The sequence below is a fragment of the Rana temporaria genome, chromosome 2 (genome assembly GCF_905171775.1).
Source record: "Rana temporaria chromosome 2, aRanTem1.1, whole genome shotgun sequence".
NCBI lineage: Eukaryota > Metazoa > Chordata > Amphibia > Anura > Ranidae > Rana > Rana temporaria.
In genome coordinates this window covers 117,771,643-117,792,848 of record NC_053490.1, presented here as the reverse complement: position 1 = coordinate 117,792,848, position 21,206 = coordinate 117,771,643, and the positions used below count along the sequence as shown (strand labels likewise).

At 42.6% G+C, this 21,206-nt stretch overlaps 1 protein-coding gene across 5 annotated transcripts in view; it reads right to left on the bottom strand.

Moving 5' to 3' along the window:
• The window catches only part of GALNT6 (polypeptide N-acetylgalactosaminyltransferase 6), a 113,518-nt gene that overhangs the window by 8,189 nt on the left and 84,123 nt on the right, over positions 1-21,206 (bottom strand). For all 5 annotated transcript variants that reach the window (XM_040340825.1, XM_040340827.1, XM_040340826.1 and 2 more), the window contains exons 6-9: positions 10,329-10,446; positions 6,082-6,282; positions 3,683-3,814; positions 419-520 (exon numbers count right to left, since the gene is read on the bottom strand). In XM_040340825.1, the coding sequence (XP_040196759.1) occupies positions 419-520; positions 3,683-3,814; positions 6,082-6,282; positions 10,329-10,446 (553 nt within the window). The remainder of the gene's footprint in view (positions 1-418; positions 521-3,682; positions 3,815-6,081; positions 6,283-10,328; positions 10,447-21,206) is intronic.

Genomic DNA, 21,206 nt, shown 5'->3' with positions numbered 1-21,206 from the left:
CCACACAGCAACTCTTCCTCACAAAAGGAACATCAGGTATGCTACAAAGAGGTGGAGTGCAGCTTTTGGACTGTAAGCACGTGTAGAGCACCTGTGTCACCACCAGTATTTGGAATTGTGATTCCTCTATCATTTATCAATTTTATGCCACATTTGAAGATTTGGCTTCTTGAATGAACATTTGAGTTTTTTTATGCTTTGCACAGAATAATTGCCATTCAATTTGTATACCTCACCTGGTACTTTGTTGAATAATATCATTTATGAATGCACATGTGTATAGCTTAATGTATAAATGGATGAATTTCCTTTGTTGCACTTATACAATATATAAGCACTACATGATTTGGATTATTTGAATATATGTTTGAGTATATTCACACATTTTTTTGATTGTTAGATTGTAGTTACATTGTACCTGATTTCCTCCCATTCCATGACAGGGGTACATGATGAGTGGTTTTCCTCCATGGTTATTTTCCCCAACATCAAGGCAATTCTGGGATCCTTCATTTTTAATCTACAAATAGGAAAAAGCATGGGATTAAACATTTACAGTATGGTTCATTGACAAATTGCATAAAATTAGGAATTGTGGATGGAGGGCTGTTTCTAATCTGGAAAAGCACTCTAGAGGCAGCATTAGTATTTCTAATCTTAAAGTGGATGTAAACCCTCACATATAACCAGTGAAGTGAACAGCCTCAGATGATACACAGAGATGAACCAAATCTCCCTACATAGGTTTTACATGTATATCTGCTGTCTTCGCATTTATATACTGTTTAGAAAGTTGAGATCGTGTTAGGAGATTTTCTCTTCCTGGTTAACACAGAGTGTTATGTCTGGGCATACAGCCAAGATAGCTAAATTGCTGATTGGAGGAAAGCCACACACCCCCTCTCATCATAGGCAGAGACTCTCAGAGGTGTTTTGTAATAGGGCCAGCTCCCTGTTAATCTATTTTAGCAACCTCCCCTGACAGAAATTTCAGGCTGCTTTTGTGTGAAGCGTCAGAGAATTTGTCAGGAGTTATCAGGCTGATAACAGAGGAATGGTTCAGGAGAGAGCCAAGGGACTTATGTGCCCAGCTCAAATTTCATGAATTGGGTTTACATCCACTTTAAATTGTAGGTCTGGGCAAAAAAAAACATGGACATGAAACATGAACATTTCCCCATGTTTCATCCAATTAAAGAACCTACCAGTACAGAAAAGTACCCATTGATCTGCCATTCAGCTCCTAGAGTCTTGTTGAAAACACACAGCATTTTTGTGGCATCAGTTCTCAGTGTTCTCAGACCTGTCCTCTGTCCTACTGCCCACAATGTAGAGAATAAATATTCTGTACTCCAAGATAAGGAGGTCTAAATAGACTCTGAGATAACACAGGTGGAGAGCACAGGACAGCTCCTAATTTCTGACACAATGACCAAGTATGTTTTGAACGTATCAAAAATTTGGGGCCCTTTCACACGGAGGAGTTTTTCATGCGCTTTTGTTAGAAAAGCTCAAGAAAAATGCTTCCTCTTTAAGATCTATCTTGCAGCATCTTTGGAGCATGTTTGGGGAGCTAAAAAAAAAGCACACCAAACGCGCTCCTCTCAATTGAAATGAATGGAAACTGCCTCAAAAAGGCAACTCAAAAATGCCTCCACTAAGCATTTTTTGGTGCAATTTTTGAGCCTCAAGTCCTTTAAAAACCACAGCAAAAGTGTTCAATTAACGCATATGCGTTTTACTGGCAGTAGTGAAGCAAACCAGTGTGAAAATGTCCTGGACAAGCCAGAGAAAAGGCAGGGCTGAGGGAATGAACACCAACGACATGAGGAAGTGCCTATGGGCAGCCACATTTGGCTGTACTGGAGGGTTGCTGTATGTCTGGATTGAACAATTGTTAACAAATCAGGCTTTCAGCAATCCAAAAAGTTCCCAATATAAAGCTTAATTATATTGTTCAAATACGTAAAGGGGAGATATAAAAAAATTAGGGCTGGGGAAATTAAAGATAAATTCCTTGATTTATCTTTAATTCTTTTGATCGATCAAAATTCTTGATGTCACCGGACTGCCTGGACAGTGAGACTTACCCTGCTGGATGCGAGTAAACTGCACCCATTGGATTGAGGTACCTTTGCATCTGTGGAGTAGGAGGATGCATCAGGCTCCATCAGGGAAAGGGGGTAAAAATAACCATCGTTTTCCTGTCCTAAGCAGTTTTGTGCAGACAATTCTTTGTGCATCGGCAACATCTGTTCCCTGCGAAAGACTGTTCAGTTCTTCAGGGTATATTGTCAATAAAATGCGATCATGTCTGCTTCCAGAAAATGTAAACAATCTGGTATGTCTGCGTGACTGGCTAAAGTGATGCCTACTTGCCTACTATGAAGTGACTGACAGTCAATATACTAGATAAGTTTTATAATTAAAGTAAAATTAACTTTCTACGTTTTTCTTAAAGTTTAATAAGAAAAAATGACTTACGTCAGTGCTACAGTTTGAATTTAAACGTATTTGTGTGAACTGTGAAGTTAAGTCATGGATTGTGGAAACTAACTAGTGTCGGGTGATTGTATATAGTGTATACCACATTTACCACTGACTAATGCAGAGTTGCAATGCAAGGAGATCAGCTAAAAGTAGTTGGATCTGTAAGTGCGTTATAATTAATCGAAATTAGTCGATTAATTGATTAAAAAAAAATCGATTAATCGAACATGAAAATTGTAATCAGTAACAGCCCTAAAAAAATACAACTGCAATATTTTTTTCTACAAGGTCTCTGCTTTCAGAAAATGTATAGTGAAATGGTTAATGAGGTGCGCAATGTGGGAAGGTGAATGGGGACCGGAGAGAAAGGACTGAGTGGCTGAGCATCAGTCGAACTGGGAGATGAGATGGTGAAAGTAGCAGAGGTCACATGTGGTGTGCAGCAAGAAAGCAAAAAAACAGGCGTTGAGCAGCGATCAGAAAGAGAAGAGCAGCGGAGAAGCAGCAGAGCTGAGGAACGTAGTGCACAGCATGGGAGAAATATAGTGGGAAGTGAGCAGTGACCGTAGAGAGAGGAGGATCAGCAAACCAAAAGATCAGCAGGGCTGGGGGTTACTACTGAGCAGGGAATCAGCAGAGCTGAGGGGGTACTACACAGTGGGGAATCAGCAGAGCTGGGGGGGGGTACTACACAGTGGGGAATCAGCAGAGCTGGGGGGGTACTACACAGTGGGGAATCAGCAGAGCTGGGGGGGGGGTACTACACAGTGGGGAATCAGCAGAGCTGGGGGGGGTACTACACAGTGGGGAATCAGCAAAGGTGGCGATATTGATGAGCAGAGGATCTGCTGAACAGGGTGCCAATGAGCAGGCAATCTGCTGAATGAGGTACTAATTAGCGGGGGGTCTGTAGAGTAGGGGCATTACTGAGCTGGGGATGCTATTGAGCTTAGGTTCCACTGAGCCCCTTTAAAACAAATTGAAAACCAACACACACACACACACACGGGGCATTTACCTAGCATCTTTAATGCTTTATAAATGCATCACAAAAGCATCAAGCACATATAAAAATGCATGTTAGGCATTTTAATTTGTGTTACCAATCAGCACAAGTGTAAACAAGCCCCAACAAACCTGCACAGCTTTTTCTACACAGTTCCTTTTCATCATCTGAGCACTAAATACTTACCGCACCAAAATAAGTTGGTGAGAGGTCTGGTATGAACATCTCTGGGTAGATATTGTCGAGGAACCATGAAAAATTCTTACAATGCAAATCATGTTTGAGCTTTAGCCGAGGAGAAATGTCTCCAAAGTTCTTCTGTTAAAAAGAAAAAAAAAAGAAGAGAATTTCAGTAAAGGTTAAAAGATTAAAAAACTAAAAAAAATGTTATAATATACAATGCGTAAATATCTTATGTGGAATCAATACACTGCAGTATACTAGATGTGCCTTTAATGTTCCACTAGAGGGCAGACAACACAGCGTGCAGAGTTTTATTATATTGAGGGGAAGAAACATTAACAGCCCTGCCAGTGTCCCTAACCCACATAAATAAGTTAATAGACTACATTTTAAAATCTAAGTAGATTTTCCTCAACTATAGAAGTGGCTTTGTAAAAGTATAAAGCAATTCTTTCAAATGTGATTATAATGGTGTCAAAAAGTGGTGTGATCCTATTAAGGAATGAAGTGTACAAAGTAAAGATATGAAAGCCATTCTGAAAGTCACCATAACTGATCTTTTGTACCCGAACCTTAAAAGTAACTTCCCACCTTGGTTTTGGAGCGGTCAGAGATCAGTTATGCCGTGTACATACAAATCGGATTTTCCGTCGGAAATACCTTGGATGGTTTTTCCTGACGGAAATTCTGCTCAAGCTTGGCTTGCATACACACGGTCACACAAAAGTTCTCTGAACTTTTGTCCGTCAAGAACGCGGTGACGTACAACACTACGAAGAGCCGAGAAAATTAAGTTCAATGCTTCCGGGCATGCATCGAATTGTTTCTGAGCATGCGTCAGGAATTTTGCACGTCGAAATTGCTACAGACGATTGGATTTTCTGATAGGATTTTTTTTCCATCTGAAAATTTGAGAACCAGCTCTCAATCTTTTGTTGGCTCGAATTTCCGACAGCAAAAGTCCGATGGAGCATACACACGATCGGAATTTCTGTTCAGAAGCTCACATCGTACTTTTGCTGTCGGAATTTACGATCGTGTGTATGCGGCATTAGAGTCAATATATCTGATCTTCACCACTGACAGCAATGAAATGGACAGCATTGATCAAATACAGGCCCTCGCATTTTTTACTCTTCCATACAGGTAAAGACTGTCCATCATCTATAGCTTGGACAGGACATGAGGGGGAGATCGGGAAACACACACTAAATTATATATATATATATATATATATATACACACACACACACACACATACATATATATATATATATATATACACACACACACACAACTTTGCAACCATGATTTGTTAATCTGCACATACAATCAATGGCCTGCATTTGTGGAAGTATTTTGTAGTATATAGAAAATATTGATTCTAAAAGGAAAGTAAAGGTTTTCGGATGTTTGGGGATGTACTCATTTATGCTGAGCACTGTATACATATACACTATGGGCCAGATCCACAAAAGGGATACGACGGCGTATCTACTGATACGCCGTCGTATCCCTGTTTCTATCTTTGGAACTGATCCACAGAATCAGTTTCCAATAGATAGGGAGAAGATCCGACATGTGTAAGGGACTTACACTATCGGATCTTAGGATGCAGTACCTCGGCCGCCGCTGGGGGCATTTCTCGTCGAAATGCCGCTTCGGGTATGCAAATTAGCACTTACGGAGATCCACAAGGCTTTTACGCTTCGTTTTTTCTCTGTAAGTATTAGTTTGCAAACGCAATATTAGGGCTGCTTTTACAAGGCCTAAACTGTTTAGGCCTTGTAAAAGTAGACCCTTCTATCCGGCGTCGCCGTCTTTTTTTTTTTCAAATTTTTTTTTTTCCCGCCGCAACTCGTATTTTTTTTTTACGCCCGTCGCGATTCTCAAAACCCGGCGCAACGTAAAACCGCGCAAAGCATGTCGGGAAAATGACGTTGTGAGCATGCGCAGTCCGGCGCGGGAGCGCGCCTAATTTAAATGGGACTCGCCCCATTTGAACGCCTTTCGCCGGCCGGATTTAAGTTACACAGCCGAAAATTTCTAGGTAAGTGCTTTATGGATCGGGCACTTAGGTAGAAATTTTGCGGCAGTGTAACTTAAATGGGAATATTTAAGTTACGGCGGCTGGCTGTGGATCTGGCCCTATATTACCAAAAGTATTGGAACGCCTGCCTTTACATGAACTTTAATGTCTTAGTCCGTAGGGTTCACTATTGAGTTGTCCCACACTTTTCAACTATAAAAGCTGCAACTCTTCTGGGAAGGCTGTCCACAAGGTGGGAAAAATGGGAATGTTTGACCATTTTTCCAGAAGCGCATTTGTGAGGTCAGGCACAGATGTTGGACGAGAACACACACATACCCCCAAGAACCAAGTTTCTTCCCTCAGCACTCACCTCTTTAGCCATTTTTGCAGCTTGTTGGTTTCTCCGGTAGTAGATCTCCTTGTAATCATCCATCCAGACCTCCGCAAGGCGTACCTGATTTCTAGTGATCACCTGTGTTCCTTTGGGGAAGGTGTGTGGGCTCTTTGTACGAAACACGTGGCCCACTACAGAGCAAGGTAGGATCTCCAACTGACCTCCACACAGCCAGACCTTTTTGGAAAAGAAAAATGTATATAAATTATTATTATATATATATTTTTTAACAAAGCCTTCAGTGTTTTGTTCCATGTACGGGTATGAATGGGTAATAAATATAGACAAATGTTGTGAAGTGCTCCAGATCTCTTAAAATTCGATCTAGGCATCATTTTTCCCACTTGCTAAAAAAAAAAAAAATTAAAACAGAACTCAAGTAGTTTGACTGCACTAGCATTTAAAGTGGAGTTCCACCCTGATTTTTTTTTACCAATGATCTGAAAAAAAAAAAAAAAATGAAAAAAAAATTATACTCACCAGAAAGGGCTGTTGCTCGTCTGCCTCTTCCTCCATCGCGGTCCTCTTATTCTTCCTTCTCCGTCGCAGTGTCTTCTGGTGAATGGGGTGCACTGCCTTCTGGGAACTGTGTGTATCCCAGGAGGCAGCCGTCCATTCACAAAGCGCCGCGCATGCGCAGTAGGAAATGGGCAGTGAAGCCGTGATGGAGGCGCCAGGACCGAGCGATTGCCATCTGGGGCCCATCATCGCGGGCGCCTAGGACAGGTAAGTGTCCTTATTAAAAAAAGTCAGCAGCTACAGTGTTAGTAGCTGCTGACTTTTAAAAAAAAAATTGCGGGTGGAATCCCGCTTTAAAACCTTTTACACAAATACATATTATATACACACTCATCAGGCACTTTATTAGGTACACCTTGCTAGTACCAGGTTAAACTCCCTTTTGCCTTCAGAACGGTTTGAATTCTTTGTGGCATAGATTCAACAAAGTGTTGGAAACATTGGCCATTGGAGTACAGTGAAGGGATTTAAGAAACCAGTTTGAGATGATTTGAGCTTTCTGACATGGCACATTTTCCTGCTGGAAGTGGCCATCAGAAGATGGTACACTGTAGTCATAAAGGGGATGGATATGGTCAGCAACAATACTCAGGTAGACCGTGGTGTTTAAACAATGCTCAATTGGTACCAAGGGGCCCAAAGTGTGCCAAGAAAATATCCCCCAAACCATTACACCACCAGCCTGAACCATTGATAAAGGGCAGGATGGAACAATGCTTTCATGTCGTTTACACCAAATTCTGACCCTAACATCTGAATGTCGCAGCTGAAATCGAGACTCATCAGACCAGACAACGTTTTTCCAATCTTCTATTGTCCAATTTTGGTGAGCCTGTGAAAATTGTAGCCTCAGTTTACTGTTCTTAGCTGTCAGGAGTGGCAGCCGATGTGGTCTTTTGCTGCCGTAGCCCATCTACTTCAAGATTCGATGTGTTGCACATTCAGGGATAGTATTCTGCATACCTTGGTTGTAACAAGAGGTTATTTGAGTTACTGTTGCCTTTCTATCATCTCAAGACAGTCTGCCAATTCTCCTCTGACATCAACAAGGCATTTTTGTCCACACAACTGCAGCTCACTGGATATCTTTTTTGGACCATTCTCTGTAAACCATAGAGATGGTGGTGTGTGCAAATCCCAGTAGATCAGCGTTTTTTTAAAGTACTCCGAGCAGCCCGTCTGGCACCAACAACCATGCAGCATTCAAAGTCACTTAAATCCCCTTTTTTCTGATGCTTGGTTTGAATTTCAGCAAGTCGTCTTCGCCACTCCCAGATGCCTAAGGCAGGGGCGGATCCAGGGGGGGGGGGCAACGGGTCAATTGCCGCCCCCCCCCCCAAAAAAAAACTAGTGAGCAGGCTGTGCTAATGCCGACCCCCAGGCACCATCAGGACAGGACAGCGGCGCCGAAACTGACAGGCTCTGTGAGGAGACACAGGCAGAGCCGCAGCTGCGGGGGATTTCCACTCCGCCCTTCTCCTTCTTGAGCCAAGTATTCACCTGCAAATGCCTGCTCCTATTGGCTACATTCAGAGCCAATGGCTGGGAAACTAGGACCTATAGCATTATGGGACATATAGTCTAGGATACCAGCAGGCCCCAGGATGATTCCCTGAGAGGACTGCAGCCCCCAGCATGCCGAGCAGGAGGGGGAAGAGGAAGAGAGACCGGGTGGAAGGGGCCAGAGATTCTATTATCGTCCAAGGTAAAAACTTACCTCCCCTCCACCTGGCTGCTCACACACAGTCCTCCTCTCCACCTGGCTGCTCACACACAGTCCTCCTCTCCACCTGGCTGCTCACACACAGTCCTCCTCTCCACCTGGCTGCTCCCACACAGTCCTCCCCTCCACCTGGCTGCTCCCACACAGTCCTCCCCTCCACCTGGCTGCTCCCACACAGTCCTCCCCTCCACCTGGCTGCTCCCACACAGTCCTCCCCTCCACCTGGCTGCTCCCACACAGTCCTCCCCTCCACCTGGCTGCTCCCACCCTATCCTCCCCTCCACTTGGCTTCTCCCACCATGTCCTCCCCTCCACCTGGCTGCATCCACCCTGTCCTCCCCTCCACCTGGCTGCTCCCACCTAGTCCTCCCCTCCACCTGGCTGCTCCCACCTAGTCCTCCTCTCCACCTGGCTACTCCCACCCTATCCTCCCCTCCACCTGGCTGCTCCCACCCTATCCTCCCCTCCACCTGGCTGCTCCCACACTATCCTCCCCTCCACTTGGCTTCTCCCACCATGTCCTCCCCTCCACCTGGCTTCTCCCACCTAGTCCTCCTCTCCACCTGGCTGCTCCCACCCTATCCACCCTACAAATTGCCCGCAAATATTTTGTCAGTGCCCCTACCGAGATTAGACTCTGGATCCGCCCCTGGCCTAAGGCTGGATTCACACGTATGCATTTTTTGTGCATTTTGCAGATTCGCACCACAGTCCATTTACCACAGTTTTCTATGGAACACAATCTGTAGTGCAAATCTGAAAATGCAAAAAGCATTAAAAATGCATAGGTGTGAATCCAGCCTTAATGCATGCGTTTCTGCCATGTAATTGGCTGATTAGCATTTTGTGTCACCAAGAAACTAAACAGGTGTACCTAATAAAGTGGCCAGTGAGTGTGCATCTGGTGAAATTTCACCCTATAGTCCAACAGCTGTTCTCTGGGTCAGATGCCCTTTCAGGTGTGTATATATGAGCCTAAGCTCGGGTGCTCTGTATCTAGAGATTAATAACAGCTCTGAGCAGGTGATTAACCCTTTGAATTTACTTATCACAAATCCACACTAAAAGCTACCTTACAAACCCAAAGGCTTCCACACTCCATATGTTGGAACATACATACAGTCTACATTTAGGCCTACATTTACGAAGAACAATTCATTATTTTCCAAAATTTTATAACAGAGACAAAGAAAAACGTTTTTTTTTTGCAAAAAAAAACAAACAAAAAACCCAGTGGTGATTAAATACAACCGAAATAAAACTCTAGTTGTGTGAACAAAATGCTAAAAGCTTTGTTTGGGTACAGTGTTGCATGACCACGCAATTGTCATTCAAATTGTGCTAAAAGCTGAAAATTGGCCTGGGCAGCAAGGGAGTGAAAGTTTTTTTTTTTTTTTGGAGCAGGTACCTTTTTTTTGACACCTTACCTAGGCAAGAATTATTAAATAATTAAGGAAAACTGTCTAAGGCCTCGTACACACGGTCGGAATTTTCGATGGAAAAAGTCCGACTGACTTTTTCCATCGGAAATTCCGACCGTGTGTATGCCCCATTGGAGAAATTCCATTGGAATTCATTGGAATTTCCATCGGAGATTACATAGAGAACATGTTCTCTTTTCCTCCGATTGAATTCCGATGTGAATTTGGTCGGACAAAGGTCCGATCGTGTGTACAGGTCATAAGAGGGGAAATCCCCCCGGTTGGGAAATTTCAATTTTCTACTGCGTTCCCGGGAAATTTCCCCAATGGGACACAGACCCCAAAAAATAACACAAAAGGGATCTAAACCCTTCCCTATTCTATCCATTGAACTCCTGTGCGCATACCAATTATGATGGCTAAAGATCAGGTAAAAACAGGTAAAACAGGTAACGAGTATAGTTCCACTGCAGCGTAAGAGTTCTTCACTGAATAAGAATGTATTTAAAAACTGGGATGCCAAGTTTTAATGACAAACAAATTCTGTGGAAAATACTTACCCTAAAAGACATTTCCACGTTTTCTCCTCCCCAGATTTCCATTTGATCATCATATGATCCTATGTGCTCAAAGAAAGCCTTAGAGATTGAGAAGAGACCTCCAGCATGTGTTGGGGACCTAGAAGATAAAAGTTATTCACTCAGACCATATTTATTTACAAATTAGACCACCCATTTTGCAATTGTGTGCTTCAAATTCCCTTGCTGTCACAATAACAACATTTTCTATGCGCCTCTATGAAGTAGCTGAAAAACTCAAATAGCTTAAGACTGCAACCAAGCACATATTTCTAATAATGATTGGAATAATCCCGTTTTGTGTGTTGCCAACATATTTTGCAGCAATTTTATGAAGAACAATGTCCTATTCACATCAGTCGCTGCATTTTTCAGACATTCGTGTTGGTGGAGAGGAATGCAGAACATCTCCCATACAGCAGGTAAATGTATACCAACATGAGATAGTAGTGCTTATAAGTTTACATACCCTGGCAGAATTTATGATTTCTTGGCCAATTTTCAGATAATATGAATGATAACACAACATTTCTTTCACTCATGGTTAGTGTTTGGCTGAAGCCATTTATTATCAATCAACTGTGTTTATTTTTTTCAAATAATGGCAACAGAAACTACCCAAATGACCCTGATCAAAAGTTTACATACCCTGGTGATTTTGGCCTGATAACATGGGTAGTTTCTGTTGCCATTATGATTTAAAAAGAGTAAACACAGTTGATAATAAATTGCTTCAGCCAAACACTAACCATGAGTGAAATAAAACCATTTGTGTTATCATTCATATTCTCTGAAAAATGGGCAGGAAAAATAACTTTACCATGTAAACTTATGAGCACAACTAATTTATTTTATATATATTACACACACACATATATTTTATAGTATATTGTTAATTAATATTTTGTATCGTCTGTCATTTACCATTGTGTTGTTATTTTGTATATATATATATATATATATATATATATATATATATATATATATATATATATATATATATATATATATATATATATATATACACACACACACACAGTACAGACCAAAGAATTTTCTTTATTTTCTTGACTATGAAAATTGTAGATTAACACTGAGCCCTGGTTCACACTGGGTACAATTTGGAACGATTTGAGATGCGATTTGACATGTCAAATCGCATCTCAAATCGGCGGCAATTGTCGGCAATGGCACTGTCCTAATCAGTGCGACGCCGCATCTACGATTTCAAAAAGTAGTTCCTGTACTACTTTTTGCGATTTTGGGCCGCGATTTACATTAAATTGCGGCCAAAATCGCGGCAAATCGCGGCAAAATCGCGGCCGCGAAATCGCGGTAAAATCGCGCATTTTACCGCGATTTTGAATTCGCAGCAGTGTGAACCTAGGCTGAAGGCATCAAAACTATGAATTAACACATGTGGAATTATACATAACAAAAAAGTGTGAAACAACTGAAAATATATTTCATATTCTAGGTTCTTCAAAGTAGCCACCTTTTGCTTTGATTACTGCTTGGCACACTCTTGGCATTCTCTTGATGAGCTTCAAGAGGTAGTCACCTGGCACAGCACCCCATCACTCTCCTTCTTGGTCAAATAGCCCTTACACAGCCTGGAGGTGTGTTTGGGGTCATTGTCCTGTTGAAAAATAAATGATGGTCCAACTAAATGCAAACCGGATGGAATAGCATGTGTCTCCTGCAGAAGGTGGCTACTTTGAAAATATATTTCATATTCTAGGTTCTTCAAAGTAGCCACCTTTTGCAGCAGACACATCTCTAGAACTGTTAAGGCCCCATACACACGATAGAATCCATCCGCTGAAAAATCCCAGCGAATGGGTTTCAGCGGATAGATCCTATGGCGTGTACACTCCAGCGGATCTGTTTCCGCGGATATTTCTCCCCTGGGATGGATTCCAGCAGATCAAATATTTGCTGACATGCTAAACAAATCTATCTGCTGGAATCCATCCCAACGGATGGATCCGGTGGTCTGTATAGACTCACCGGATCCATCCGTCCAAAGGGATCCCCCGCATGCGTCGTAATGATTCGACGCATGCGTGGAATTCCTTATATGACAGCGTCGCGCACATCGCCGCGTCATAATCGCGGCGACGGCGCGACACGTCATCGCCAGAGGATTTCGGCGCGGATTTCAATGCGATGGTGAGTACACTCCATCGCATGGAAATCCGCTGAAATCCTCGAGAGGATTTATTCGCGGAAACGGTCCGCTGGACCGTATTCGCGGATAAATCCTCTCGTGTGTATGGGGCCTAAGAGGAGACTGTGTGAATCAGGCCTTCATGGTAGAATATCTTCTAGGAAACCACTGCTAAAGAAAGGCAACAAGCAGAAGAGACTTGTTTGGGCTAAAGAACACAAGGAATGAAAATTAGACCAGTGGAAATCTGTGCTTTGGTCTGATGAGTCCAAACTTGAGATCTTTGGTTCCAACCCTGTGTCTTTGTCAGGGCCGGCGCTAGCGCAAGGCAACTTGTGCACTTGCCTTACGGCGCCAGCGCCAGCCACGGAACAGGGCGGAAAAATCAGTCGCCTGATCGAGATCAGCACTCGTCTCCAGCAGCAAAATGTGCGGAGCGTCAGAGTGCTCCTCTCCCTCCTTGTCTGTGTCCACGGCCAGGGGCAGTGAGTGCAGGGGCGATGCTGCCCCCCACCGCTTGTCATGCCGGCGGCAGGAGGGGAGAAAACAAAATATGTGACACTTTTTTTCTTCAACACAAGGTTTCCGCCCACCTCCTCCTCCACCAATCGCAGAAGAAGTGCATCCGGATGCTTCTAATCTGCAGTGCCTGTAAGGAGTGAGTTTGGCGTTGCCCCGGCAACCAGGAAGTATGCCTGAGTGTATGGAGGGCCTCACGAAACAGAACTGAAGGGGGGGGGGGGCTCCTGCTGGTCTCATCTGATATTCTCCTGCCGCTCCCCCCAGTGCCTGATTTCATTCACATCACAAGTGGTAGAAGAGCTGCAGACATTAAGGAGATCGAGCAGCAGGAGAAGACATAGATTAGAGGGATCAGAGCTGATTGGCAGGAAGAGCTCTTCCTGACACGCCCCTCCAGACTCTATTCATCAACATGCAATGACAGGGCTCCTTTCTACCCTTTTCTGCATCGAAGTCCTGGCTCCTTCCCCTACAGATGCTGGTGAGTAGTTGTGTACACACATGTACTACTAAGGCCCCTTTCCCACTGGGGCGGTGGGTGCATCAGAGATAAAGCGTCACTATTTTTAGCGGCGCTTTACCGTCAATTTTGCAGAGCTATTCGGCCGCTAGCGCGGCGCTTTTAACCCCGCTAGCGTCCAAAAAAGGGTTAAAACCACCCACAAAGCGCCGCTTCAGCGCCGCTTTGCCAGCAGTATAGCTGTGGTGCCCATTAATTTCAATGGGCAGGAGCAGTGGAGGAGCGGTATACACACCAATCCTTCACCGCTCCAAAGATGTGGCTAGCAGGACTTTTTTTAGCATCCTGCTAGCGCACTGCTCCAGTGTGAAAGCCCTCGGCAGCCTGTATAATTTATTATTGCTGGGATTTGTAGTCCTCTGTAACTGCTGGTATTCTGCATTGCATTTTATATAATTGTATTGCTAAGATTTGTTGTTCCTCTATAGCTGCTGATATTCTCCATTGCTCTGTATAATGTATTATTGTTGGGATTTGTAGTTCCTCTATAACTGGTCAGTGGTAATCTGCATTGCACAGAATAATTATTATACAGCGCACTAGAGAATATCACCAGTTATAGAGGACTACAAATCCCAGCAATAGTACATTATTTACAACGCAATGAAGAATACCAGCAGTTACAGAGGACTACAAATCCCAGCAATAGTACATTATATACAACACAATGCAGAATAACGCCATCTATGCTATCTTTCTCTGTAAAAGATAAATAAGTAAAATGATCACTTTAAGCATCATAACCATTAAAGCTTAATGGAGCACAGATATAATGTATGGTGTGTGCGTGCAGGGGGGGGGGCGTCAAAATACAGCTTTGCCTTAGTTGGCAAAAATCCTTGCACCGGCCCTGGTCTTTGTGCAACACAGAAAAGGTGAACGGATGGACTCTACATGCCTGGTTCCCACCGTGAAGCATGAAGGAGAAGGTGTGATGGTGTGGGGGTGCTTTGCTGGTGACACTGTTGGGGATTTATTCAAAATTGAAGGCATACTGAACCAGCATGGCTACCACAGCATCTTGCACGGCATGCTATTCCATCCGGTTTGCGTTTAGTTGGACCATCATTTATTTTTCAACAAGACAATGACCCCAAACACACCTCCAGGCTGTGTAAGGGCTATTTGACCAAGAAGGAGAGTGATGGGGTGCTGCGCCAGGTGACTACCTCTTGAAGCTCATCAAGAGAATGCCAAGAGAATGCCAAGCAGTAATCAAAGCAAAAGGTGGCTACTTTGAAGAACCTAGAATATGAAATATATTTTCAGTTGTTTCACACGTTTTTGTTCTGTATAATTCCACATGTGTTCATTCATAGTTTTGATGCCTTCAGTGTGAATCTACAATTTTCATAGTCATGAAAATAAAGAAAACTCTTTGAATGAGAAGGTGTGTCCAAACGTTTGGTCTGTACTGTATATATATATACACACACACACACACACACACACACACATACAAAATAACACCATCAATGGTCAGACATTACAAAATATTAATTAACAATATACTATAATATATATTATATATATATATATATATATATATATATATATATATATATATATATATATATATATATATTTATTTAAAAAGTATTATATATTGGTTAATTATATTTGTATTTCTATACACAAACACATATATTTAAAAAAAAAAAAAATTATATATATATATATATATATATATATATATATATATATATATATATATATATATATATATATATATATACACATACACATACATACACATACACACACACATACATATATATACACACACACAGTAAAATGTTCTTCCTGTTTATAGGTTAGTTGTTCAGCAGGAGCAAGCATTTTTTTTAAAACCTATATTACTGATTATTTCCTAATGTGACACTAGAGAAATGTTGTTAAGTGAGCTGCAAGTATGTGTGATATCAAAGTCACACAGCTCTACAGGCTGAAAGGGTGACTGGTCAGAGATATGCTTTGCATAGAGTGCATTAAAGAGTTCAAATTCCATACTGTTTTCTGACATATTTGCATTAAAATGAACTGTACTTTGATAGTACAGTGATCTTGTATGATTTGTTAAAAATAAAAAAATAAACGAAATAAAATAAATTGCACCACTATCCTGTTCTAGGTGATGTTCTACTAGTTGCACTACAAGCCTTGTTTGTAATGGAAAAGTTCACTGTAACATTTGTGTTTCCATTTAGAATGGTCTGAGTCCAAAGTGGAAGATTTTAGTGACGTTAGATAGGGGTGTGTGTAGGCAATAAACAAACTGCAGTGCTAATTAGCCAAGATAACACGGTGTGTTGGCAGTGATCTAAGCCATGCAGTCCAGGCACACCCTCTGTTCCCTCACACTCGCAATGCCACATCACCTAAAAAGCTGGGCATAGACAGAGGCTGGTCAAATATGCAGGCACAATTTTATCACTCAGACTTTTTTTATTTGCATTAAGCTTGCACCCCTAGATTGTTTGATTATACATGTAAAAGAACAGGTGGACATTTATTAAATTGTACACAAACCCACTCTCCCTAGTACCCCTAATGTTAACCAACCTAGAAATCTCCACCTCCCTGCTTCAACTTGACAAGTTCTTCCACCGAGTGCATCTTTTGAATCGAAATTGTGTTCAGTATTGACAACAGACCTAAATGAGGATGTATGCAAAAACTAGAGACACTTGGAGTTGAACCCCATTCAAGTCCTTGGTGCAAGTTCAGCCAATGTGGAAGATGGGAGCAAATTAAGAGGCTATGGCTGTCATGCACCAATCCGTGCACAGGGGCTCATAACCCTCACCTTTAACACCACAACCACGATAATACTGGTGTACTGGTCACTCAGGCATGCAGCGACACATTGTGGGAGGAAGGCGAGTGAGACACCAGCTCCCTAAAAATTGAAAAGGGGGGTGGGGGGGGGGGGGGGGTTGGAAAAGTTAAGGCAATATGTTGCTTTGCCCTGCATAACAGATTTACAATGAGATGTAGATGTACCTATCTGCCTTGTACTCAATGCTGACTTCTGTGCATTTTCTCTTAGTAGACTGCAATGCTTTTCTGCAGCCCCTTCTCCATGATTGTTTTTCATTGTACAATTCCCTATCACCGTGCCATAGGATTTGCACCCAGTGATTGATCTACCCATAGTTTACCCTTCAGATATTGCTGCTATACTTTGCCTATAAAACCAATTTACTATAAAATGCAACCACAGAACACATATGATGGTTTCCTTTTAAAAATGTAGTGGATAGGTCCAAGTAAGCACTGTTATATAATAGAAATATAATAGTCCCTTGACTTGTGAGTGTTTCAGAAATGTCGCTATTAGTCACACTGAGGGAAGGAGTGCCTGCATACTGCCAGCTGGATTTTGCAGATAAGACCTGAATGAAACCTGCAATTAATCTATCAAGGAGTATTTATAGCGAACGTGGCACCAAACTGTTTCACACCAAAAGGTGGAATACTAGAAAGTCTTATGACTGGTCATATTAAAACAAGCCTTAAGTGATCGCTTTATTAATGTATATAATGTATAGCATGTATATAGCATGCTTTAAAAAGATACGTGCAGTGGTTTTGCAAAGATGTTCTTTTTTTCTGCGTTTATTAAAGCGGTGGTTCCCCTAAAAATAAAATTTTAACATTGCTTTTCCCAACTAAATTACGATTAGAATCGGCCGGTTTTATAAAAAAAAAAAAAGGTCCGTACATACCGTTTGTTTTATTCGTTCCCACCGCCACTTCCGGGTACGATGCTGGCGGTGGGCGTTCCTAATTGATGGACAGGCATCCGACCGACGCACACATCGCGTCACGAGATGCCGAACGTCGGTGCGCATGCGCCGTATAGAGCCGCCCGCTCCCGAAGACCCATACCCGGAAGCGACGGAGAAGATGCATCTCGAAAACGGTAAGTACGGCTCATATTTTAAAACAACTAGCCGATTCCCCTAGACAAAACAAGCATCCATCTAAGGGGATTGTTTAAAAAAATACGTTTAATGGGTGAACTCCCGCTTTAACTCTATTCCAAGATTATTCTACATAGAGAGAAAAGATTTGACATTATAGCGAGAAAAGATTTGACATTATAGGGAGAAAAGATTTGACATTATAGGGAGAAAAGATCGCTGCTGGAATTGGGTGGGGGAAGTTAAATAAAAATAATGATGATGATGTTATTGGCAGATTGTAACCAAAGAGGAGGAGCAGTAAAATAACTAGAACTAACTTGACAATTCAACATGAACGACGAAGATTCGACAAAGCAGCGAAAAACATACAAACGTCGAATCTGTCATTGAAGGCTTATGGTGTCTGTCGAAAGTTCTAAGAAGATTCGACGAAGCAGCTAAACTGTACGACGCTGCAATCATACATTTCCGGTCAAATGCTCGGCCCATAGGCTATAGAAAAATTCTATTGTTGATTGACTACTAATAATAATTAATAAATATAATTATTACTAGTGTCATACAACATTAGAATTCTACTATAGCTTGTAGGCGGAACATTCGACCGGAAAAGTATGATTGCAGCGTCGTACAGTTTCGCTGCTCCGTCGAATCTTCTTTGAACATTTGACAGACACCATAAGCCTTCAATGACAGAATTGACCTTAATTCATTCAGATTTTCGGACGAATGCAATTTCTAACGAAAAACTAAATGAATAAAAACTAATTTCGGGAGTAACTAAATAAAAAAAATATTCGGACGAAAACGAAATTCCAAAACAAAATATTTCAGTGTGCACATGTCTAATAAGCATACTGTCTTTCTCAGCTGTTAGCCCTGTGTTTGCTGGTTTTAAGTCACAGGCCTCGTACACACGCACAGTTTTGTCAGGAAGAATGCTGCAGTGAGAGCTTTTTGCAGAGAAAACCGTGCTTGTGTATAGTTTCTCGTCGGGAAAACTGCCGGGAATCTCGACGAGAAAAATAGAGAACCTGCTCTCTATTTTCTCGTCGGGATTCTCCGCAGTGTTTTCCTGGCGAGAAAACCGAGCGTGTGTATATGCTTACCTGTCCCTGGTAAGCCCGCGCATGCTCGATGAGACTTTGACGCATGCACGGTAGCTTACAAGGGCAGTGTAGGGTGTATCAAGATGGCGGTGATGGTATCGAATGTGACGAGCGCATGCTCGTCGTAGTCGATGACGTCACTGCATTCTTGCTGTTCTTTTGAATGCGAGCAGGAAAGCTTGAAAGGAATCTCGTCAGGAAAACCAATGTTTTTTTCCTGACGAGATTCTCGGCCGTGTGTACAGGGCTATAGGTTCACAAAGGATAAGTCAGCAATGACAGCTCCTCTTTGGTAACTTTTAAGCTGGCCATGTACATAGGATTGCAATCAGCCATCTGAGCAGATGACAAACCCACACGTATGGCAGCAGCAGATCCCTTCTGTATGACTACTATAGGATGCAAAGCTTGCCTAGACCGGGGGGGTCAGCAACCAGTATATCTCGGACAGGTGACTGGTATATCACAGTCTGGGCATGCTGACCTGCCATTCCAGAGCATAAATTCCCTTCTCCAAGTACAAATCTGCGCCCATGCTGAAATCCCCCCTGCAAGCACAAATCTGCCCCCCCACTCTCTCCTCCAAGCTTAAATCCTCCCTGTCTCTCTTCAAATCCTCCCCCCACAAAAAAACACCCCTCCTACCATAAAACCGCTACCCCTCATATATTTAACAAGTGGTCCAACTGGTCCTCGTATGGGGTTATGCAGTAGCCCGGTGCCCACGTTGGCTCTTTCCTACTTCCCTCCCCTCTGGGGGCTTGGCGCCTATCTAACTCTGGAGATAATGGGGTCCAGAGGGCTGGTTAGATATTACTCAAGGCAACTATGACCTCAGTGACTTTTTCTTTTACTCTAACTAAATTGGAATTACATTATGGCAACGCAATGCAGTGGAATTTTTTGTTTTTGTATTTTGGTTTTACTTGTTTTTAGTTTATTTTCTTGGTTCTCTTTCTCCCCTATATTTTTTCCTTTATGGTAGAAGATTCTGGGACGCACCTTAAACAAACCTTACTGCGCAATTGCTCTTGTACCAATAGAAATGTGATGTCAATGATACCTTTTATACTGTATATGTTATCTTTTGGGTTGCATCCCGACAGTTTCTGTATTTTTTTTTTTTATAATATAATAAAAAAACGTTTGTATTAAAAAAAAAAAAAAAAAAAAAAAACGCTACCCCTCAAATGTCCCCTCGAGGCACAAGTCCCCCCCCCCAACTCCAAATCCCCCCTCCTACTCCGAACACAAATTCTCCCCCCATCCCCCCAATTTCCTCTCCTAGCATAAATACCCCCAACCATCCTTACGCCAACAAAAATTCCCTCCTCAAAATAAAAAAAATCCCCTCCTAGCACAAATTCTCCTCCCCCATCTACCATATCACCTTTACTAGCACGAATCCCCCATCCTAGCACAAATCCTTTTCCCCATGCAACTGAGGGCTCATTTACAAGTGCAACAGGCAGTGCTGCTCCCCTGAAAAGCAATCTGAGTGCGTTTGACAGGTGGGGAGGAGGTGATATGTTGCCTCCTCACCAACTGATTTAAACACGATTCCCATGCAATTGCAAAATGGTATTACGGCAATTAGACGTTTATATCAGGTGTGTGGAGACAACACAGTGTCTGGTGTTCTTTGACTTCTCCCATGTTGTGCAGGTACATCTCCACCTCTTTAAGGTTGCCTACCCCTGGTCTAGACAGATTTGATGTGTTAAGAGTAAGCGTGCATGTCCAGCCACTTTGTACACCTAGGGAGCCCATACAATACACTTACTGATGCTACACCCTAATGCAGCATATGCAGACAAAGGCATCAACAAAACTGTGGGGAATTAAGCAGGTGGGAGAATGGATGGACAGCCGCACTCCAAAAAGTCTTGTTGAAAAAAGACGTGCTCTTCAATGTAAAAAGGAAAAAATGCACAGCACACAACAGCATACAGTGGGATAGACAGCTGACGCGTTTCGCATTAACAACTAATGCTTAGTCATAGCTACAAATGAAATACAAAATTCTCAATATATACATATGAGGGTGTAAACTTTCCAGGTCCCACCTGTGGGGAAGACAGCCAGGCACAGAGAAGGAAGCACCTGGTATCATTAATTTCCTCCCATCTCTGGGCATTGTGCCAATGTACTTTTGTGGCTTGCCCACGAAGGCTATGCCTAGAACACCACTACATGTTTTCTTCATCAATAATTTTTTATTGATTTATAATAGAACCGTAAGAAAAATTGTACGTCCTTTTACAAGGTGTCGTAAACAATGTAATACTTAAATATATGCTTTATGTTGGAGCAGGGGGGCGTGGCCAGGCAGCGGATGTAGCCGGACGCACCTTTTGCTTCTCTCCGCCGAATCTCCTGCAATCCATCCTGATACTCACCCGACAGACCCGCTCTTCACGCCAGCTCGCTGTAGGAAGGTCCCCCGATCGCTCCGGTGCCTCTTGCTCCCCGATCCGAACACGATGGCGGCGGCTAGGAGACAAAATGCGGCCCGGTCCCCGGACAGCGTGGGGATCCAAGATGGCGCTCAGGCCCAACGCACGGCCAAGGAAAAATACAGGGACGGGGCGGAGAAGTTATTCTCCAGAG